Source organism: Mercenaria mercenaria, chromosome 11 (assembly GCF_021730395.1).
Source record: "Mercenaria mercenaria strain notata chromosome 11, MADL_Memer_1, whole genome shotgun sequence".
Classification (NCBI taxonomy): Eukaryota; Metazoa; Mollusca; class Bivalvia; order Venerida; family Veneridae; genus Mercenaria; species Mercenaria mercenaria.
Genome location: NC_069371.1, coordinates 49,952,318 through 49,976,589, shown reverse-complemented (window position 1 = coordinate 49,976,589; position 24,272 = coordinate 49,952,318). Strand labels below are relative to the sequence as shown.

At 35.3% G+C, this 24,272-nt stretch overlaps 2 protein-coding genes across 4 annotated transcripts; both read left to right on the top strand.

Moving 5' to 3' along the window:
* Nucleotides 1–232: 232 nt before the first annotated feature.
* LOC123531308 (cation-dependent mannose-6-phosphate receptor-like) lies at nt 233–9,220 on the top strand. Of its 2 annotated transcripts, XM_045312148.2 has the most exons (8): nt 233–485; nt 942–989; nt 1,824–1,914; nt 4,091–4,209; nt 6,112–6,196; nt 6,468–6,559; nt 7,545–7,671; nt 7,852–9,220. In XM_045312148.2, the coding sequence occupies exons 2-8, from the start codon at nt 946–948 to the stop codon at nt 7,912–7,914; spliced, it is 621 nt and encodes a 206-aa protein (XP_045168083.1). In that variant the 5' UTR covers nt 233–485; nt 942–945; the 3' UTR covers nt 7,915–9,220. The 2 variants fall into 2 exon arrangements, with proteins under 2 accessions (XP_045168083.1, XP_045168082.1); XM_045312147.2 differs by lacking the exon at nt 233–485 and having other exon boundaries at nt 514–989.
* A 716-nt stretch (nt 9,221–9,936) lies between these two features.
* LOC123531309 (uncharacterized) lies at nt 9,937–21,682 on the top strand. Of its 2 annotated transcripts, none has more exons than XM_045312150.2 (7): nt 9,937–10,363; nt 12,281–12,371; nt 13,363–13,517; nt 15,356–15,440; nt 16,024–16,127; nt 16,456–16,582; nt 21,216–21,682. In XM_045312150.2, exons 1-7 carry the CDS (start codon nt 10,200–10,202, stop codon nt 21,276–21,278), a joined length of 789 nt encoding a protein of 262 aa, XP_045168085.2. In that variant the 5' UTR covers nt 9,937–10,199; the 3' UTR covers nt 21,279–21,682. The 2 variants fall into 2 exon arrangements, with proteins under 2 accessions (XP_045168085.2, XP_045168086.2); XM_045312151.2 differs by having other exon boundaries at nt 9,941–10,363; nt 13,399–13,517.
* Nucleotides 21,683–24,272: the final 2,590 nt, after the last annotated feature.

The window sequence follows — 24,272 nt, the reverse complement described above, 5'->3', positions numbered from 1 at the left end:
GTTATGATAATGGCGCCGATTGTGATAACGTTTCTGATGACGACGAGTACATCGCTGATTCATTTATTATTCTAATAATGATGATACTAAAGACACCGATTATGACGGTTACGTTGATGATCTTGACGATTAAAATCATGTTTGCGACGAGAAACTTGATGTTGATCAGGTGTAGGGCGACAATGAGGATATTTCCGATCATTATGATGATGATAGTGATGATGAGGACGAAGATAATTAAATGTTAATGACGTTTATAATGGTAAGTGATGATGATGGTAGTGGTGGTTGTGATGATGATGATAATTTTGAAGGAAAGGAGGGCGCTTCTGATGTTACTCTTACAGCTGAGAATGATGATGTTGTTGTTCCTGCTGCTGCTGCTTCTAAAGATGATGATGGTGATGATGACGACGACGACGAAGATGATGGAGATACTGATGCTGCTGTTGCCAACGCTGCTGAACCTGGTTATGATGATGATGGTAATTGACTGATTAATACCAAAATAATGTAAAAGTGTCCCACTTGTAACAGAACAAGTCTCCTACGTCACGTGCACATGTTAACAATAACCATATTACAATTACAATAAGGTGTATAATTGTATTTAAATTTCATCAAAATGTTATCACAGTTAAATTATTATCTCAGATAACAGAAGCAGATACTACTACGTTTATTTTAAAATGTCGCGTTTTAAAAAGATAAAACGAAATAGATATGAAAATGGTTCAATGTGACACTCATCAAACATTTTAATTTTATTTAGTTAGCTTATATAAATTATTTTCATTGGGTTTATTTACACATATTCTTAAAGGAATGGATATGTCAATCTCAGTTTTAATAAGTATGATGTTTATTTGTCAGTTTAGTGTTACATACTGTAAACAATGTGTAAAACATAACAATTGTATTTGTGTATTTGATGATGACAGTGGAATGATAGATCTGTCTTCTGTAGGCAACACAGACGGAAATCCTTTGTAAGTGCACATTTTGTTTGTATTTTAAAGTTCAAGCAAAACTAATGTTTTGCTAGCAAGCACCCATTATCAGACAGAGCTGAGTACGCGTTCCCTGTATTTCAAACAAGGGAAACTCTAGTAATCTTTCATGAAATATATCAAATTTATGTACTTGATGAATTGAAGGAAACAAATTGTTATCTGACAATATACGAAATATCGCGAAAATATTTGACAACTCATCCAACCAGAAATGTGATCATCAAAATTTACATATCTTACTTCGTCATTTATGCAAATTAGTAAAATTCAAAAACAATAGAATATGAGCCGCGCCTTGAGAAAACCAACATGTCGGCTTTGCGACTACCATGGATCCAGACCAGCCTGCGCATCCGCGCAGTCTGGTCAGGATACATGCTGTTCGCTAACGGTTTCTCTAATTGCAATAGGGTTTGAAAGCGAACAGCATAGATCCTGACCAGACTGCGCGCGGATGCGCAGACCGGTCTGGTTCCATGCTGGTCGCAAACGCACTATGTTGGTTTTCTCATGGCGCGGCGTACCACCTTCTATAAGATTAGCCATTTTCTTCTTCCAAGGATAATATTTTCAGACAGGTTTGCGAGTAGACGGAATTGGCTTCATCATGGTTTAATTTTTATAATGTTGTTGGACTGACTGAAGTTACACGTTTCTCTGTGAAGAAAATACATTAAAATGAAGTCATTCTTAGGGTGGATTAGTGTGGATTTTAAAGCTATACTATCAAATATTTATTAAAGTATCTTTTTTTCTAGAACAGATGTCCTGTCCTGTATATCTGTCTGAATGTCTATGGTTTGTTTTTAGATTTTATGACCTTCCGTCAACCCTTGATGAATTTTTATATTCATACAATCCATGCGGACCTTTCACGGAACTCACGTGTGTAGATGTCGCGGTATGTATACCTTTATCGAAATATATCTGACATATAAACATTTATCATGATAAGATGACATGTCACATTCAAGATCTATACACTTACATTAAAGGTCAATTTCATACTTACAGGTCAAAGATTTAAACTCATTTTTCTTTTTTATGTGAATGGATGAACGTTCTAAGTTACTAGGGACAAACCCTATTCATAACTAGACGATTGGCTGTATGTAAAACCCCTACTAACTAAAAGGCCAAGGTCGCCGTCATAGGTCAAAGATTTTATGTCTGAACGGAGTAATATAACACTTGGCAATAACAATTACCATACTTTTATGATCTGTCGTGTGTACGACCTAGGTCATTAGCTAACAAATATCAAAGAGTTGTGTCCATTTCTTGTCAGGTCAATAACTTTTATATAAACTTCACTGTAACAAAACAACTTTTCCGCACACAGTCCTAGTTTACTTTCAGTTTCTTCTGTTTCTTGATATTGGCTCTTGGTATCTTTCAACATCCACCCACCACATTACTCCCGTCCCAACCACCAAACCCAAACCCCGCAAACTATTTTTTATGTTTCTTTTTCCCACCGGCCCGGCTATGGCATGTATCAATGTCTTTAATACATATGTTTGGTTGCACTACTCAAGGGGAGTAATTACAACTCCTGTCGATAGTTTTCACAAAATCTGTGTTTAGTCGTACGCGGAAGTTAAGTGGGTGCACTAAACATATTCCTGCACATTTAGACAAATTACACACTTTCTTGTCGGTAAGGCGCGATGTTAATTCGTATTTATGTATCTATCAAACTAAGGTAAGGTAATGTGAGGTAAGTTTTATTTACCGTCGCTTGGTGAAACAATTAACATAAGCTCTATAGAGCTTTTCTGCGACCCTATATTAAGAACAGTTAAAACCAATTATACCTCACTCCCGCAATTTGCTGGTACCCATTTTATTTACAGCTGGGTCGACTGAGGCAATCGTGATAAAGTGCCTTGCCCAAGGACAAACCGCAATGGGAGTAGCCAGGATTCGAACCAGGGGCCTTGACCTCCGTAGGAAAGCGTTTTACCCTTTTGACCAATGCGTCCACTTACTAAGTTAATTCGTTTTTAGATCTATGTATCTATCAGACTGCAAGAATTGTTTGCCATTCTAAAAATACATGGAACAACACATAATCTGAGCCATTCCATGATCTGAGAAGAAACCTGAAACTTTTTAAATCACAATTGTCGAGAACTGAAGCGATCAGCTGTTTCCATCAGTTGTTAGTTTACATGTTTCTTAGTAACGATAAGGGGAGACAACTACCATTGAACTCTGCGAGAGGAACCCGACAGGGTAATCAATTAAGGTGACAAACAACTATTGAATTACTGGTCTTGAAATGAAAAGAAATAAACAGTTTGAGTTTAAACATTAAAATGAATAATATACGCTCGCCCTCCATGTTGAAAGCGCACTGACCATGATCACGTTTTATGTGGCCATTGGTTTCACGCGTACGTTGTTCATTGGGCCGATTATGATTATAAGTTTTCGGCCTGGGCCGATATGTGACAATCAGAGCATGAAAGCAATAATCTGCTGAAAACACATTCATTTTTGTTACTATATATAGTAACCTATGTATTAAATACTAATTGTATCATAGCTCGGTGTTTTTTCTTAACAAATTTTGTGCAGGTAAATCGTATACACTGACTACAGGGTGCGGTAACTAAAAGTGTGCAGGTATTAAATACCCGCACGCTAGTTACCGAACTGTTGGATAGGAAGGTATGCCAGCTGTCTGGAACAGCAGACAGTGAAGTGTATTTTATTGATTTTCTGCTCTCGCATTGGTTTATTTTACCTGGGCTTTACACATTTGTAAAGCAAGGATTTTAAGTACTCACTGAACTGCTGTATATGGCAATGTGGAACGCCCACTGAATTACCATATATGGATGGCTATGATACAAAACAGAAAGAACATTAAAACTCTCGGGTAAACGATTTATACTCGGGGGCTACGCCCCCTCGTACAAATCGTTTACCCTCTAGTTTCATTGCTCTTTCTATTACTTATTTACAGAAAACGTGACAGTTTGACAGACAGATGTTAACACAATTATCATTGCTATGTATGTACAACCTTTTTGCCAAGCTTTAGAAAAACAACATACTTTTCATTAAAGGCATGTCAATATAGTCCATACTATTATACTGGATACGACATTGGTGTGCCAGACAAAGTTTCGTTCAACTATGACGGACTAAATGTCATCGCTAATTACGTCAGTCAGGATGGAACAAGGTAATGACATTTTTATCGATATGGAACTGAATATCATTGATCAATATGACAAACAAAATTGGACAAGGTAATGACATTTTATCTATGAGTAACGGTCATTGTACAATATATAAGTAATGATATTTTGTATCAGTGAAATGATCAATTATGCATGGAGAAATCATTATATTTGTCCAATATAGCAATCAAAATTGGACAACGTGCTGACATTTTATCTATGACGAACGGTCATTGTACAATATATAAGTAATGACATTTTATCAGTGAAATGATCAATTACATAAAACTGTGTAAAACAAGCAAGATTGTTAAGGTAATGAGAATTTACCTATTAACTCTGTCAAATTGCACAGTAAGCAGCCAGTTTCTAAGTAACGTCAGTTAATAGATTATTAATTTCCTAACAGCTACTTAAACACTGATGGAATAAATGTCATTATCTAATACTGCATTTATGAATGAACAAAGCCATTTCAACATTGTATATTTCTTTATTTGAAAGAAAACAAATATTTATCCCATTTGTACACTTCCCAAAACAAAATCTAAGACAAACGTGAAAAATTTTGCCTCTACGTACATACCTAAACCTAAAAATATAAAATTGTTGATCGCGGCCGATGAGGCCGCGATCATATTGAATAGGACAAGTATTTGCACGATGGGGAAAATATTTCATGATGGACCTGTCAATTCTTTACTTATGGGTGAAACATGTCTAATAAGCGTAAATACGACTAGCTTCTACTGATTATAAAACATACCGTACGATTTGTTGTGAATCAACTGTTGTTGTACTTTTAGTAGTTCAACCGCCACCCTTGTTTAAGAGTAACATTTAAAAAACACGTTTTTTTTTCACCCTCAAGTAATAAGTAAGTAGACACGCCCAGTTTAATCAATCTAGACGCATAATCTACATAGAGCGCTTACTTCACCCGATTTACATTCGGAACATTTTCACGCGTTTCGGGCTTTATCGTATGTTTAACATGGGATTTTTGAACCGTCCAAAGATGTTGGAAATGTTTGTCTCGTTGTTTTTTGTTTTTTTTTTTAATAAAAATGTTACTGCTTTCATTGTCTACCACTTTTTTTCCACCCTTGCCTGAAAAAACAGTAATGAGTTTGTACACTGTTCAGACAATTGAAAACGGCGTTTAACCCAAAACAAACAAAATCAGACAATAGTGCTCTGTTGAAATTTAACCAAACACAAGTTTACCTGCATAAACAGAAAGCATGATATGTCACCATGCGCGGATCCAGATGGGGGGGTGGGGACCGGGGGTCCGGACACCCTCTGGAAAATCTTTAAAAAGGAAAGAAGACAAGAAGGAAAGAAAATGTTTTTCGAAAAAGGCAACATTAGGACTGCATGTAAAGTATATGCGGCTGCTGCTACATACGACCCCGACATAATTCATATTATTTATCTAAAAGAAATTAAGAATTTTACCTTCAAGAAAGCTTGATTTTATCATTTTCGCAAATTTAACAGGTTAGTCCATAAAACTGTCCCAGAATGCAAAAAATGAAGTGCCAAATTGCAGAATTTCCAGGGCGGGTGGGGGGGGGGGGGGGGGGGCAGGGGATCGGACCCCCTCTGAGAAAATTGGCTGTGTCCGTGCATGGTCACTATACCTGTCCAGTACTGGACATTATGGTAAACGCTTCATTCCTGCACAAATGACAATTTCGCAACTTCTGTCCGGTTTGTACAAATTTCTGGCCGCGATAAACCATTTGACTTGTAGTGTAATTGTAGAACACGAGCATGGATAATATTATGCGGCGTCGTTTTCAGGGTGCTGCGATATGTTAAGATCAGAATGAAGTCGAGAAACTTAACTTTGTGTACAAGTAAAACATATCTATCGGCTATTTTTGTAAATATTTAAGGCAAAGCTTTATCACGTTGGTGTGTGATCCCGGGGCCGCCACGCCAAGTCTGGATGTTATGGGGGAGTCGACAACCACACAGTATGTACGTATAGATCGCTACATGTTTGTTAGACTGGCGTACTGCCAGTATCTAGTTTTTTAACTCTTCTAAGAGGATAATAATATTTTTGTTCTTTTCTTTAGATTTATAATTTCTAAAACCTATATTATCGTATATACGTACTGATATCATTATTAACATCTGAACCATTATCATCATCACCATAACCATCTTCATTACCATTTGATTATTGTGTTTCATCATTGATATCATAATGATGATCACTTTTATTGTTGTTTGTTTTATCTTTCAGTATATGACACTTACTTCGGCAGCAGCCTGTCCGGTACCTTCTCCTTTCGGAAGCAGTGGTGGTATTAGTGGTGGTTCTGTGCTTTTGATAATGTAAATGTGTTTTTCATGCCTATTTGTCATGTCTAATTCATCCATTCGTTGATTACAGCCTCAGTCATGTATGGTTCAAAATGACCTTCACCACTAGGGTCAATATGGTGTTTCTATAAATAAAAGTGTATTGTTTCTCTCTTTTTTGTCTATTTACACACTACCTTTAATACTTGATTTTCTTAATATACTTTTAGCAATTAACAGCGGGGCTTTAAGTATGTACTTGAGACTGAGATGAAGAACTATTTAGTGCACTAAAGTAATAGTTTCTCCGTCAAAAATGAAAACAATTTAATGACTTGTATAAAAAGATTGGAGATATAAACATAAGCCTGCACGTTTTGTAAAAGTAATTTTATTACATTTTTTTTCCAGTGAATTATCGAAATATTGAAGTGAAATATATCTGGTATATTCACGGTGTAAAATATAAAATGCATTTTTCACTGGTAAAAATCTATAAAATGGGTAAATTTAGGGAAAAAAACATGAAATAAAAAGAAGATTTGTTTGCTTTAATTAAATGTAACATCAAAATATCGTTCATTCGTGAACAAAATGTTTTACATTTTCACTCGTGGCTATGCCATTCATGAAAATATTGCATCTTGTGTTCACTCGTGAAAGATATTTGAGCCACGCCACGAGAAAATCAACATAGTGGGTTTGCGACCAGCATAGATCCAGACCAGCCTGCGCATCTGCGCAGTCTGGTCAGGATCAATGCTGTTCGCTAACGGTTTCTCTAATTGCAACAGGCTTTAAAAGCGAACAGCATGGATCCTGATCAGACTGCGCGGATGCGCAGGCTGGTCTGGATCCATGCTGCTCGCAAACCCACTATGTTGGTTTTCTCATGGCACGGCTCATTTCAATCTTACACTGAAAATAAAAACAAATGAAAGTGGTACAATTAACTACACGCTAGAGTACATAACACTTACAAGTTTTGTCAATATTTTAATGTTTATTTCTACTTCAGCTTTTTTGTGCTTCTAGCAGTATATTTAGCTACTGGTGTTGCATTTAACAAGTTCAGAAGAAGTGCCAGTGGGAAAGAACTTATACCTAACCTAAATTTCTGGACAGAACTTCCTGCTCTAGTTCGGGTAAGTTTATTTAAGTTAGCAAGTTTTCGGGTCGCAGACATTTGTTTCATACTATTACTGACTGACTAAAACTGATAAGTGTTACATACTATCTTTTAATACTGTACAATTAGAAAGTCTAATGCACTTAATTTGAAAAGAATCTACATTGACTTGTTTATGGTTGTATGATCTTTGCAGGATGGTGTCAAGTACAGTTTGAGTTTGGTTTGCAAAAGAAAATCCGGATATGGTGCAGTGTAACGCCAACGTTCTTTTTTATGTTTTAATGTGCATGTGACTTATTCCTGGCAATGTAGAACAGCATGATATAGTTTTCCAAAGTATTCATCTTGACATGTTTCGTCCATGTTATTCCATGTTATATTTAAAAGATAATTATATTGTATTACTCATCGTGATATGTTCAGTTGTGATGTTTTTAAATATGGCATTTTGTGTTTGATTTTATTTATTGCGACGCCAAGCGGCAGTTTCATACAGTGAACTTTTTCACTTTGTTATTTTCCATGTTGTATTATTTAGAGCGCTAAAAATGTTATATTTCATCGTACATTATGATTTCATGTGGTATTTTATTACGTGACTACATGCTATGTTCTATATTATACCATTCTGAGTGATTCAACGTGACATTAATAACTGCTTTAAATGAGCTTGCTCAGTGCAAACAGATATTTAGACTGGCTCCCGTTCCTATATTTGTTCTTATATTTGTTCTTATTTACATGTTCTCTTCATTAAGATGGAAGTGACTCAAGCAGTTAGTTTCTACATTGACATATTTTATTGCGCATGGCTCCGAATATAGGTTCGGCCATCAGATAAAAATGTGCTAAAATTGGGCTTAAAGTTTTCTTATAAAATGTTTGCAGTAATATATATAAAAATAACCAGGCAGCCAGGGAGCCAGGCTAACAGATGTTAAGTTGTGTGTTGTGTTTATATACGGCATGTTTTTCACAAAGCACGTGTATACAATATTTCTCTCTAATACACTTAAATGCTAAATTGATGCTGAAGAGTTTGTTTACAAAAGTGAACATTGTTTTTGTATGTCTATGATTGCTTGATAATTCAAAATACAATTAACATGACTGAATCGTGACGATCTAATGAATATGTTTCATCTCATCCCTTTAAAAATAGGATATGAGCCGCGCCATGAGAAAACCAACATAGTGGCTTTGCGACCAGCATGGATCAAGACCAGCCTGCGCATCCACGCAGTCTGGTCAGGATCCATGCTGTTCGCTTTCAAAACCTATTGCAATTAGAGAAACCGTTAGCGAACAGCATGGATCCTGACCAGACTGCGCGGATGCGCAGGCTGGTCTGGATCCATGCTGGTCGCAAATCCACTATGTTGGTTTTCCCATGGCACGGCTCAATTACCATTTATACACTATCAAACTACGTTACAACGACTTAACCGGTAAATACTTCATTTTTGTTCATAAAAACCAAAAATTATTACAAAAGACTTAAAATGTTTTAAATAATCAGACTTGTGTTCTGTATTATACAAGTTAATAAAAGTTATATTTCATACAGTGTTATTCCTTAATCAATAACAGAAAATAATTATGAAGTAAGTTAATTTTTCAAAATGTAACGTAACGCTTAACAAAATATTAAAAATGGTAGGAAAAGAAAACAAGTTTACTTAGGCACAAAATATATTTGATGTAAATTAATACTGTGTCAGTTCCTTGCTATGTCGAACGTCCTCTGGAGAATGAGACTTCAGGTTTAAGCTCCCCAGTGGTGTGTTTGCCACTGACCGCTCCAAGGCGGTGCCCAACTGTGTTCCTTTATTTTATCGTTTTGTTCTCGTGTGTTTGCTTTGCATGTGAGTGTGTGTGTTGGCAGTGTGTACATCTGCGTGCTGTGAGTTTCGTGTTTGGGAGACTGCGTTTTTGGAATGTACCATTCCCTGATTGATATTTATCATTGTTTTGTGGGGTTTTTTTCCGATCTATGTCAGATTCATGAAGGTATATGATACTAGTTACAGTAAAATATGTATAAAATTTAAACATTTTTTTATAAAAATAATTAGACAATGAAAATTGTTTAATATAGGATGCAAAGTTTCATTGTTCTATTAATGATATTCATATTCACGTATAGAAAATTGAAATTTATACAATTACCTACATCTGGATACCTCTTTATCAATAGTATACTGTATTATTGTATGACCTAAGTCTTAATTTATATTCATATACATATCTGTAACATTAATATAAGTTACTTTTAAAGCACGCGGCCGGAAAAAAATGCCCAGATATGAACAAATAAGTAACATGATTTCTACCCGTACTAACTATAAAGAAGTATATGTAAATAATGCTCCATGGTGTTATTGTGCTGGAATACCTCTCTAATGTTTGCACGAACATGAGAACCTATATGCACGTAGCTCTGTTGAAGAATTTATAATTGATATTGGTAGTTTCCGAACATTTGAAACCATAGTTTTATCAATAAAACATATATAAGTGTGGGACATAAATCTTTCTAGTATGAATAAGGTAATCTCGGTTATAAATGTGCTAGGCATTTTGTGGAAAATTGCTATAGTCACTGGTAAACAGTGTGTAAAATCCAACCACTGTGCTTGTGTTTTTGACGATGGAAGCGGAACGATAGATCTCAGTCCTATAGGCCACAAAGATGGAACGGCAGTGTAAGTTACTTTTATACCTATTTCATTCTACAGCGGGCGTTAATTAGTTTTCTTTACTAAAACATTTTACTTATAGTCTAGTGTTGCGAACAAATAGAGTCTTAGTATTTTCCGTACATTTTGGTTATGTATACAACCTTATATACACTGTGTAAATTGAAGTTTATAGAATTTGTTCTTACACAATGTTGGCAATAATGTTGCATGAAAGTACAAGCTATAGGATACGCGTGTGTGTATGGTTTAAGCGGGATTTTCTTTCAGCAATTTTTTCATTCGTCTAAATTGTAGCCCTGAGCACAATGCCCAACCCTGTAGTGGTGCCCTACCGTGGACAGGCGACTTGATATCCAACCCAGTAACATTATACTAACACTGGGCTGACCAGTTCTAGAGATAAAGCTATTTCTTGATGCAGAGCGCCAGGCGAGGAACTTACTAAATACATTTTTTTCACGTCTTAGAGAGGATGTGGCCAGATGGCGAAGCCACGACTTCAAATTTTTAAAGTAATATACATTTCAACCATTGGTTCAAATTCATACAGAACAACACTGCCGAATCTTTAGAGTTCGTTGGCAGATGCATGCTCTATTTAAAGATATGTATCATTCCGTAGATTTAACTTTGTAAACCGTAGAATCCACGAAAAGACTTCTCAAAAGAAAATAATGATGATTTTACATTTATTACTATTCACTTAATCCAAAAGAAACTACACGCGTGGCCACTGGACACTACATGGTACCCCCATTTACTGTAACTGTACTATCATACGTAACGTTTTGACAATACATGGCAAAGTGTATATAAAACGCAACTATTTGATTTAGATACTTTTAACCATCACCAAGAAACACAAGATAAAAGAAACGGACAAAGTAAAAGAACAATTTTCAACAGTGCTTACAGCGGGATAGGAGAGGTTAAATCCAACACAAAAGACCATGTACACAACTACTTCCCTTGCTTAAACACAGCCCTATGAAGTCTCATGACTCAAGGCTTATACATTTTGAGATATTTGCGACACAATCATTCAGTCCCTTAATGCATATTTCGACTTAGTCAACAGCCATAATTCTTGGTGAGAGTAATCCGAAACAAAATCCTGGTGAACAAATTCTAAAGCAGAATAATATCTCTCTGGGTATTTTCATGACTCAACGTTAAAAACTGTTTGAAATATATGAGAAACAAACTTTTAAGGCATTTATGCATATTTTTGTTTAGCCAAGAAGCATAACTTAGTCTGGCAAAGTTAAATCGGACTGAACTTTAGGTGCACATCTCCATATGGTACATAACAATCCAATAATGATTCATGATTCTAGGTCAAACATTCATAAAAACTTTTTTATGCCCTTTAAGTCAAGAGCCTTATCTCTATGTTGGCTACGAGAAATGCCAAACAAATTCGAAGTTGCACAACTTCATACGTTAAGTAAAATTTCTGTGACGCTTGCTGGCTCTAGGTCAAACACTTTTGGAGATATGGGTGACACAATTTTTTATTCCCTTTAAGCCTATTTCTGACTAAGTCAAGGGTCACAACTCTGAACTGGCTGAGTGAAATCTCAAACAAAATCTCAGGCGTACAATTTCACAGTATGAATACTTATCCTGTATGGTGTCATGACAGTATGTAAATAAAAATAGGGCAGAAGCATACAACACGCCGAATTTAGGTTGTTATCATTTGAAAATGCTTCTAAAACCTCAAATTAATAAACAACTTTATTTACATTTTCGAAAACTATGCATTATCTATGACAGCTGTCAGTTATAATTTGATATTCTATTTATAGATTTTTAGATGATCAACCTTTATTTACTGATGCCTACTGGTACTCTCACCAGTCTTGCGGAAAATTATCTATAACAGCTGTCAGTCATAAAGTGATATTCTATTTATAGATTTGTAGATCGACCTTCATCTACTGACGCCTACTGGTACTCTTACAACCCATGTGGAACTTTCTACGAAGCTGCCTGTGTAAATGTTGCTGTATGTATAGTTCATGGTTATTAATTATGATTTAACATGGACAGAGAGAAAAATGAAACAATATCTCATTAATTTTACATCACTTGTTTTCAACAAACACCAAACTTGTCTGGGTCTGGTATCTTTTTTTAAGATATATGTATTTCGCAAGCGTTTCTATAAAACCAAGTCTATAGGCGTCTCCATACTGTTGTTATATTATGGTAATACTTCTGTTAGTTGTACATTCACCAATAATTAAGCAAGTGCCTGTCTTTGTACGTTATTTACTTGTGCTTAGTTCTGCAAGTTTTAGCTATTCAAATATTCCTTCTAGGGTTTAAACTGAATTCTAAATTCCTATACTAGCGAAATACAATATATGAGAACAGACACTGTCTGTCAGTCTTTACAATGTCCTCGTTTTGCTTTGTATATGTGTGTTTGTGTTGGTAGTGTGCACATATGCGTGAGTTTCGTTTTAGAGAGGCTGCGTATTTTGGAACGTGGCATTCTATGTTGAATATTTGAGCCGTGCCATGAGAAAACCAACATAGGGGCTTTGCGACCAGCATGGATCTAGACCAGCCTGCGCATCCGCGCAGTTTAGTTAGGATCCATGCTGTTCGCTAACAGTTTCTCTGATTGCAATAGGCTTTGAAAGCGAACAGCATGGATCCTGACCAGACTGCGCGGATGCGCAGGCTGGTCTGGATCCATGCTGGTCACTATGTTGGTTTTCTCATGGTGCGGCTCATTTATCCTTGTTTTTCCGTTAATTGCACATTTCATATATGTCCAAATGACCATGTGAACTGCTCATTTAAGAGTTGACAATACAACCTCGTTAACTACACATTTCAAGTATCCTGCAAATTGATATAACCGCGTTAACTGCACTTTTCAGGTTTGTCATTATGACCCATTTAACCCAGTTTCAGGTACGCCAGTATGAGCCCGTTAACTACACATTTAAGGTATATCTGTATGACAAAGGTACCTCAAATTTCAGATATGTCAATATGATGCAGCCAATTACATATTTCAGGTATGCCAGTATGACCCAGTTAAATACGTATTCCAGGACATAGGCGTTCCTGATAAAGTATCGTTCAACTACAATGGACTTTATGTGGTAGCTCAATACCAGAGTCAAGACGGGTTCAGGTAAATATGATTTCTGCCAGTCCGTGCTGACGTTTTGTTGCTCAGTCCCCCTCCGATATATTGTTAGTTATTTCTTGCCAAGTTTCGTTATCGTATTCTTCCACCCTGCAAAAAGAGACAGAACGAGAAATGTGCACAGTGTGACAAAATATATTGACAATGATGTAGCTTGAAGAACATTTTAATCCTGGTGGATGGAATTGACAATACCGAATTTGAATCGTCTCTTTTTATATATATATTGTTTCTTAATTACCAGTTGTTTATTGTCGGTCAAAACATGTTACTTCAAAATCTGATATATTAGCTTTGTCAAATTGTACTTTTTACATAAATATGTTTCAGCACTTCCGCAAAATATAGCCTGTCAATATTTAAAGTATCATCCGGGTACGTTGAAGTTTCATTAAGAGCTTGAATAATGTCAAACTGGATCTTAGCGAGAAAACCAAATATACAGTCTCTTTATAACAGAATAGAAACAAAAAAACAGCTAATGAGTGGAGCGACTTTAGTTCCCATTGGGATACCATGCTTTTCTATGATAATATTGTTTATTACCAAATTTCATAGTAGAAATAACAGAAACTGCAACGCTTTACATACCAGATTATTGGTCCATAATGTGTATTTGTCAAAAAAAATGCCATTATTTCATTACATGCCAAATGATTAGAATTTCTTTTGCACGTGTTTCTCGATTAAAGCTACCGATTTTCCTTTTATGAGGTTATGTGGTAAACTTAGCTCAAAGAGATAAAATTATAAGTGGTTATACTCAAAAACTGGTAGTATTTATTTAGTAGCTGATTTTTGATAACAGCTCATATTATTGATGGATTTAAACGGATTAACACCAGTGTTCTCATATATTTCAAAGAGAAACCTGCTAAACCGTGATGTTTATTGAAGTTAGACATGAAGTCACATGACGAAATAATATATACACATTATTTAAGTAGATCTTTTAAGTGCTACAAATGTAAAGTTTATGGTGCTTGGGATGAATTATTGTGGCCACTCACTGTCCGTCTTGTGTACGTGCGTCCATACGTTTCTTCAAATGACATTGAATAACTTATTTAGATTCGCACAAACAAGTATAGCCGCTGGGGAACGTTGTCAGGTTTTTCTACATATATATTATAGTGAAAACGTTAAAAAAACTTCTTTGTTAGAAACTGCTGCCCTGATTTTGAAATATATTTAGAAAAAGGATTGTTTGGTGACCCTTTATCAAGATTGTTCGAACCAGTTCGATTTGTCAAAAACATGTCGTTTTTACTAAGGGCATCAATAAATCTTCAAAAGGCGTCTTCTCCTGAATTGCATGTGTTCCTTGGGTGACATCTGCTAACTTTGTTCAAATTTATCCAGTTCAAATCAATACTAGAAGATGTGGTCATTTTCTCTATATGTATATACTATGAAGTTGGAACTTTGAAAATAACCTTCTTGTTAATAGTTGTAGTAAAAAATAATTTCACACAATTACTGCTTAGGCAATCCTCTTTAAAGATTGTACAAATCATTTTTATTTGTCGAAACGTGAGAGGGCCTGCTTCCTTTTCCCAATACATCTCCTGATTTTAGAATTTTATAGACACATTCCTCTATTTTAGTTGTCAAACACATCTAAATAAATTTGTTAGTAAACAAGACTATTTCTAGAAAAAAATGTTACCTATCGTAGCTGTGAAACTCAGGTGAGTAATCTAGAGTCATCATGACCCTCTTATTTCAAACATTGTAGCTAATAAAACTTATAATTCAAGAACTCGTATATTTCAACTTCATATTTAAAGATATGCAATCACTTAATGTTAAATTACTTGTAGAAATACCTTTGTGACATTGGTCTGTGATCAAAGGAAAACACAACCTGCGCTAGACGTTATCGGGGGAACAACAGGGACAGACTATGTACGTAAAAATAATTACAGTAGAACCCCGTATTAAGACCGCTCCTATATTGAGACCGCCCCAAAATTAAGACTTGTTCATTATTAAGACCACTTTTTTCCCAAACTGAGTTATTCCTTCTATATTTCAATAGTCGTAAACCTCTTTAAAAAGACCACCCGCTATAAAATGATGTGTCTAGAAAAAAAACCATTAAACATAGGAAGCTTTATTGTTGCTATATTTACATGTTTTTGCAAACGTAATGCCCCCGTGTATCGGAATATAAGCAAACAGCGGTTATCAAAATCTGTTTCTGTTTATATTGTTTGAGTATTGCTACTATTCTGCTTAAATAGTAGAAGAAAACCAGATATGCCCGTTGGATAATTATTTCATGCACAGGCATGTACCGTGGTAAAAACACAGACCTAGTAAAGCGTCCTCATATGAAAGAATTCCACATCTCGGACGGATTAAGAAGCAAAAGGGATCTCATTCAGCTAATATAACCACTCGGCAATCGAATATTTGATATCATTAGCTTTCCTTGGAGCGGATTTATAATTAATCATTGGTCAATATTTTAGCTCTTCTATTTCAGTACATGACTCTGACTACCGTCGCTGCGTGCCCTGTGCCCTCCCCGCAACCATCACCAGAACAAGAAGGGGGAGGGCTCAGTACAGGCTCTATATTGTTGATAATGTAATACCATTAAATCCCTGTTAACAAATCTTTTTGTCATTTAGTGCTTAATTCTATATTTGACACAACATCTATGTTAAATTCATTTTGCAATTTTGCCTTTAAATTACGGTACTTCATGCTCCATTACCTTATGACAAATCATTTTGGTCCGATGGTTATTTCTACATTTATATATTTGGCACTATATTGTGCTCTACTTAATCTAAGGCTTGATATAATTTGCTTCGTAACCTAAACATTTTTTCAAAGAAAACTCACTCAACATAAATCGTATCCAGACAACGTAGAATGATTACGTATGATGTTGAAATTTTGATTCATCCAGATTCTTCGTGTTGCTATTTGTGTACCTCGCGGTTGGTGTAACGTTCAACAAAGTCTGGCGAGACTTCAGAGGGATTGAGGTGATACCAAACAGCGAATTTTGGGCAACTCTGCCCGGACTTGTTAGGGTATAAAACTGTTTTATTGATAATATTACGCCTATAAAAAGTTTGTCAAAATATGTTTATTTGCCATTCATAGAAGCTTTGAATATTAGTTATAAATGACACCAGTCTCACCAAAGCATTAAAAGCACTTTACAAAATTTAGAAGTGCATTTATACAATGGAATGTTTTGCAGCAGTGAAACCAAGAAAGTACATCTTTGTAGCGTATTTATTCAAGAAGTCTCAGAAATGCATTTTCCACATTATAATCTATGAACGAGGCAGGTCTAACGGGATAAACGAGATAAGATAACATTCTCTCATTGGCTGTATCAGGCGTACATACATATTTAATTATAACGAGCTTAGAGTGTTTCGTAATCGAAATGTACTTGTGCATGATCCGAATTAATGTAAAAATGCAATACTGCAAAGTTATCAATATCCGTAGAGGTAAATTTAATGGAATTCAAATCGCATCAAACATATAAAATTCCCATTCATTATATATTCAAAATCTAAAACACGTTAAACAGTATGCCCCGTGAAAGCCTGTTCCAGTTCCAGTCAAAGAGGTCATTTTGAACTACTGACTCCCAAGACAGTAACGGTCATCCACAGACAATCATCCTAAGTTTGTGAATGCAAGGTCAGTTTAAGTAGTTAGCTGAAACTGTTTTCCAGAGGCAAGGTTACTGTGACTTTGACTTTGTCCTAAAAAGCAGAGGTCTTTTACTGATCAAAACTAATCATCTAAGGGCGTTTGATGGCAGTAGGCCAGAAGATTCTTAAGTAAATGAGCGAAAACCATTTTAGTCTCGAGGTCACCGTGAATTTGACCTTTGATCCACTAACCCCTTAAACAGAATGGTTATTCTAATGGACACTGGCAATTATCCTGTAAAGTTTAACAACCTCACACCAAAGCATTCTTAAGCTATTAGGAGGCAGCTTCATCTTCAGTCTCAATGTCATTGCGACCTTGAACTTTCTACCAACAACCCAAAATAGTGGGAGCCATGTACTGGTCACAGGCAATCAGTCAATCACCCTTAAGGTGGAATGCGCCTAATTTGAAGTTATTGGGTTCCGTTTCGAAATTTTGATTAATATAAAATTCAGCATATTCCTCATAGACTGTGTATTTTACTTTTTTTTTTATTTTTCTGTAACTTTTTTCTCTTCAAACCTTCAAAAACGGCCATTGACGTCCATTTTTGATTTCACGTCAATCAGACGATTTTTGTAAATCGTTCTGTTCATTCTACAAAAATCGATTTACTTGCTACTCATCATATTTTCATTTTAAAATGTCTTCAAAATGGTGTATAATTTATGGAGATCCTTTTAACGTAAAAGTCGATATTTACGTTAAAGTGACGTCAGGGCGACAAATATGACGTTGAGTTTCGAAGAAAAAGTTTGCTTTAACCTTGTCTCATGTCAGATCCAAACTATAAAATTTGAGAAAAAACAAATATGATGATGAAAATTGTATTTTCTATCGATTTATGGATTAAAATTATGGGGTTACCGAATTCATTTTCGCGCAAAATTACATTACGCTACCCCTACCCCCAAATCATAACATAGTGCAACTGAGTATTTTTTTCAGTATCTTCTCTTTTCTTCTATTAATCTACTATTTTAATTATTTAATACAATTAAATCAAAATACTCTTTAAAACTCTGCTGACTTCGGCGAAATCATTTCAGTGTAGAACTCAGATTTTAGTCTCGATTATATTCAATTTAAGAAAATGCGACAAATTCGACACTGCATTACAGTTGCCTGAATTACATTTCTCTACCCCTATCCCAGATTAAAAAAAAATATGCGTAATTCAATAGATTTTCTTATGTCTTGTGTTAAGACAAACACATTTTGAGTTTTAACAACTGTGCAATGATTTCATCCACCATTAAGATTGAAATGATTTATTTCTCAAGTTAATGGTAATACATGAACAGTCCTGTATCGATGCACATTTACAGAAATAAATAAGAAAACGACAGAATATAATTAAAATCTTTGATTTTAATTATCTCAACCTTTTAATTTTAACAATTACCTATACAAAATTCCATCACAGGCCGCTATTTCCGTGACGTGTTATCTGAGCGTAAAACTGGTTAAATAAAAAAAAATGTTACACGGAGGCTGTTGCTCTGAAAAGGTTGATTTATTTAGTAACTTGGCTAGAACAGAAACACCATCCTTTGCAAAGAGGATTTAGCTCTCCAGATATGTGTGTAAAGATGGTTATCCTTGTATTCATAGACACGTAATAGAAACATATTCCATATGTAGTTCCTTTTCCTAACAGTAGAAACTGTTAAATATTCCACGAAAAAAAAATTGTTTGTTTTGGGTTTAGCTCTGTTTTCTATGTTACGACGGGAAGTTAACCTAGCCAGAGTTTCTAGATTCTGTATTCTCAACAAGTAATTTCCAACTTCACCACATAAAGCAGAGTTGGAGGACGAATGATTTCGGACACGTGCTTCCTATCAAGTCGTCACGCCCTACCAGGGGATCGAACTCACGATTCATAATTCTGAGCTCCTTCTATTGAGCTCAGCGGGTGGGGTAAAAGAAAGAAAGAAAATAGCGGTTTTGACTGAGACTCTCTGTAATTCAACAGCGGTTGATTGTTAAACACGTGTAATTATATGTTGCCATTATCTATATGTGCGACTCAAGAATCGTAACTTTGTACGGAGGACTGGACGCTCAAACTTGCAACCCCTGCTTTCGTATTTACGAGATATTAGGATTTGTACGGGCACGTGTATATGTGTAAGGTTCCATTTTTTATTTTGATAAGCGCCTTAGGTGTCAAAATTCAGAATGAAACCGTGAATTTTCAACATTCATTCGAAGTTTATACGGATACGCTAACATGTATATGTAACCTAGGGATAGTATCTCTTATATCACGATTCTGGAAATGATAGAAGTTATGATTCATTTCAAATAGCGCCTGTGGTATAAATATCAAAAGAATGAAAAATAAATTCTGACCTGTAACCGAATTCTGCCGTCAATATAAAATATGAACATTTGCGTAGAGTAGGTAATTTACCGAGCAAGCCCGTGGCAACCAATCGTATGGTCATCTTATGGGATGTGAGTGCGTGCGTGCGTGCCAGCGTGCGTACGTGCGTGCTAGCTTGCGTGCGTGCGTGCTTAGGGAGTGTTAGGGATAATAAGAAGAAAAACAAGATTCAAACAACCTTTACTCCCGTGGCGGGGCGGCTAAGTCAAAGGTCATAGTCTGAAATAACAAACTTTAAAATATTTGAACTTGTATAATATTGAACAATGATATTTTACAATAATTATGTTTGAAGTGTATTACAACGGAAAACTTGTTTATTGGTATTTTGAATAAGGAAAAGATGAAAAAAACTAATCATTATTATAAAGAAATATATCTATAGCGATTTTAAAAAATAACATTATCAGTATTTTACGCAAAGTTAGTTGCATTGGCGTATGTAAAGAATTCAGCATTGAAACCATTTCGCACCGGTCGCCAGTTTTAAAGTAATAAATACCCCTTTTGAAAAGAAAACCCTCTTTCTCACGAAACAAGATTCGTTTCACGTCTGTAGAGTGAGCCTGTGATGGATGAGAATGTAAAATACTAAGATTTGGAAAGAGATATATCAGAAAAACACGTAAATATAGCTATGTTGTGATTTGGGGGTAGGGGTAGCATAATGTAATTTTGCGCGAAAAGGGAATTGGGTGACCCCATAATTTTATTCCATAAATCGATAGAAAATAAAATTGTCATCATTATATTAGTTTTTTCTCAAATTTTATCGTTTGGATTTGACATGAGACAAGATTAAAGCAAATTTTTTCTTCGAAACTCAACGTTATATTTGTCTCTCTAACGTCACTTTAACGTAAATATCGACTTTTACGTTAAAATGATCTCCATAAATTATGCACCATTTTGAAGACATTTTTAAATGAAAATATGATGAGTAGCAAGTAAATCAATTTTTGTAGAATAAACAGAACGATTTACAAAAATCGTCTGATTGACGTGAAATCAAAAATGGACGTCAATGGCCGTTTCTGAAGGTTTGAAGAGAAAAAAGTTACAGAAAAATAAAAAAAGTAAAATACACAGTCTATGAGGAATATGCTGAATTTTATATTAATCAAAATTTCGAAACGAAACCCAGTAACTTCACATTAGGCGCATTTCACCTTAAGTTTGACGACTGTGGGCTTAAGCGTTCTCTAGTTATTGAACAGAACCATTTTTCAGTCTCAGTGTCACTATGACCTTGACATTGACCTACTGGCCTCAAAATAATAGCCTACGGATACATTTAATGATCACAGGCAAACATCCTATAAAGTTTGACCGCGTTCTTTAATAACCGATCAGAAAACGTTTTCAGTCTATATATAATTGTGATCTTAACGATTGACTCATTCCAAAATCAATAAGGATCATTTACTGATTACAGGCAATCATCTAACAATTCTGAAACCAGGCGTTCTTTAGGTATTAATCGTAGACCAAATGATCTACCGACCAACCGACGGACAGACATACCGACAAATAGCAAACCGATATGCCCGCTCTGTTCTTGTTATCCAATGTCTAACTTTTTCTATTCTTTTCAGGATGGATGTGCGTTAAGTTTGGCAACAGTATGTAGAAAACGCTCCGTTTATGTGTCAATGTAATGAAAGTTGTCGAAAAATTGTAAATGAATCATAACTGCATCTGAGTTGCTAGGGTTTTGTAATGTCTTTTTCTTCTCTGATATATACTGACTGACTCAAGAGAAAATACAAAACAAATATGTAATAAAAGGGCGAAGTTGGCACAAAGTCACTCACCATCTTCAGATGGTCTTCAGATGGGCAGTGCAGACAGCGTAAAACTAGCATAGCTTCTTGTACAAATAAAATATACATTTATATTTTGAAAAGCATATACTTTAATTTAATGTTGTATTGTTTGTAGAAAGATTTAGATAAAACTGTATTTGCTTTTATAGCCATAACCTTTGCATAATCAGCATTTCTGATACAAAATTGCATTTATATAAAGAATTTATAAAATAAATGGTTCTGCGTAAAATATTTTAAGATTCTTTCACTGGTGTTAGGGGCAGATGGGAATATCCTGCTACAGGGTAACTGTTTTGGGCAGTAACTAGGCTCTCTCTCTCTCTTGTAACGGCAGAAAAGTTTATATCTAGCAATACGACAAATCGGTATACAGGTTATTTCCTTTCTCCATTCGTGTGTTTGTTTTGAGTTTACGCCGTTTTTCAACAGTATTTCAGTTATGTAACGGCGGGCAGATAACTAAACCACAGTTACCAGTGTTCCTGGATTCTTTACCATTACAAACATGTTCTCCGCAAGTAACTGCCAGAGATGGATGACCTAAAATCGTCACAAAGAACATACGCTTCGTCCGAGGATCGAAATCACGACCCCTTGATCCATAGATCTGCGCTCTCCCTATTGAGCTAAATGGGCGGGCTTGAAAAGTCTTAAAGACTTTACGTAATGTCACTTAGAACTATCTATGCTTATTTTATTACGTTCGCCTTAAAAAGGTTAATGGAACTAACCTTAAACGTCCTTCAAATCGAGAGGTTTGCATTCTTGTCCCCCATTTGACCTCTTTCTCTTGCACGACACTTTTTAAAGATTCTGAGAAAACTTTCAAGGTCGTAAGTGAGCATGTATGCCGCTGTAAAGAAAAACAAATGATAAATGCAATGACTTTCGATTGTAGGTTACAGGTATATAACTTGAAATATGAGAAATTTCTCAAAGAAGTATATATTAACCAGACATTTCACCAAGCTATATAAAGCGTTTAACTTCCATTGTTTGGACAAAAGATGCCACAATGCAATGAATGATCGTCTTACTTCTGTAATTCAAAATACAGACTTGAAATTAATCTTTTGTCATATTAGGTATCTGTATGCCTGATTTACTGATTCTTAAATTCAGTCATGAATATTGTGGCGAAATGAAACTTTCATCAGGTTTATTCATGTTTCAGTTTAAATAGCCATTGTTACATTCATGTGTAGAGAGACCTTGTCTTTTATTCAGATTTAAGCTTTTTAATCTTATCACTTCTGCAGCATTCTCCCTAAGATGATAGTGGTATCACCAATTACTCCTCCTCCTTACTCTGAAATTCGACTTCAAGATAGACGGACTTTTGAGATAAGCGAGTTTCAACTATATTTAGGTACGCGCCATGAGAAAACCAACATAGTGGCTTTAAGACCAGCATGGATCCAAACCAGCCCGCGCAGTCTGGTAAGGATCAGTGCTGTACGCTAACGGTTTCTCTAATTGCAATAGGTTTTGAAAGCGAACAGCATGGATCCTGACCAGACTGCGCGGTTTCCCAGAGTGGTCTGGATCCACGTTGGTCGCAAAGCTACTATGTTGGTTTTCACATGGCGCGGCTCATATTGATTTTTCGGTCATTCCGTTAAAGCTTTTGGCTTATATATTCAGTTTAGCTATTTCGGGAGTAGATATGAGCGTTCTGTCTATATATATATTCTTTGGGACAAAGATCCTTGATTATAAAACAGATTACTGTAATGTCGCCCTAAATATGCTTGACAGGTGATTGACCTGGTAGGTGGATGGCCTGGTGTGATCAACATTATGAATCCAGTAAAATGAAGAGTGTGAAAACATGTTTATTACTTTTACGTCGCATGTTTGCCATTTTGGTAGATAGAAAGAGTATTCTTGACGTTCAGATAAAAATCTACAACGTAGAATTTGAATATATCCCCGAATTTTCAAGACTTAGAAATGTGGCAAATTAAAATAATAGGGGCCTATGCTTGATTTTTTAACAGGCTGATCAGCGACATTTCGACCTCACAAAATGTTTTCATACTGGGAGTGTACCAGTAAATGGCGACGCTTGTGACATTTTCGCAGGAAGTATTATTTTTTAAAACATATAGATCTTAATAAACTTCTCAAAGTTGTAATAAGCATGCCTTTTATAATATATTGATATAAAATATGTAAGTTATCGTGCATTCTTAACCTTTGGCTATCTATTATAGAGATATGCAAAATTCAAACTGAGACTAGTTCAAACACAAGACATTCATTGGAATTATCTAACGTGTCAAACTCTTAAATATTATATTATATCTTTAGAAAGCTAGTCACAAGTGTTTCTCTCGATACTGAGTTAATAACACATAAATGTCATCTTTGCAGTAAAATATTGGTTGAGCTCTTATGATTAAATCATACAACATATATTGACTCTTGCTTTCGTCTTAATTAAATGAACTAGTAAGATTTATTTTATTTTCGTATGAGAATACTTTTTTTGCAATAAACAATATTTATTTCAACAGTGATTCACCTGATTCGAGCTGTCTACATAATATAATATTGTATATACATTAATAACAAATTTATCTCCAGTAAATGGATTGCTATTTCAAGTCAAATACTGTCTAGTGGTTTCTAGGTTATTGACTTATGAAATGTCTTCTTGTTCTTACCGTACTAAATGATGGTACGGTTGTATATGAGAACAATTCAATAGCAAGCGGCAGTGGCGAGTTATCCATACCAGAATATATCCTGCTTTCTTGTTGCGTTTAAATAATTTGAAGCTACTAAAATTACAGACTGGGATCTTGTAAACATAATGTA

Coding starts and splice junctions, on each gene's coding strand:
- LOC123531308 (XM_045312147.2), top strand. CDS start 826: ATGGATATGTCAATCTCAGTTTTAATAAGTATGATGTTTATTTGTCAG. Junction 990..1,823: donor AACACAGACGGAAATCCTTT/GTAAGTGCACAT, acceptor GTTTGTTTTTAG/ATTTTATGACCTTCCGTCAA. Junction 7,672..7,851: donor AACTTCCTGCTCTAGTTCGG/GTAAGTTTATTT, acceptor TGATCTTTGCAG/GATGGTGTCAAGTACAGTTT.
- LOC123531309 (XM_045312150.2), top strand. CDS start 10,200: ATGAATAAGGTAATCTCGGTTATAAATGTGCTAGGCATTTTGTGGAAA. Junction 10,364..12,280: donor CACAAAGATGGAACGGCAGT/GTAAGTTACTTT, acceptor TTCTATTTATAG/ATTTGTAGATCGACCTTCAT. Junction 16,128..16,455: donor GGCTCTATATTGTTGATAAT/GTAATACCATTA, acceptor TGATTCATCCAG/ATTCTTCGTGTTGCTATTTG.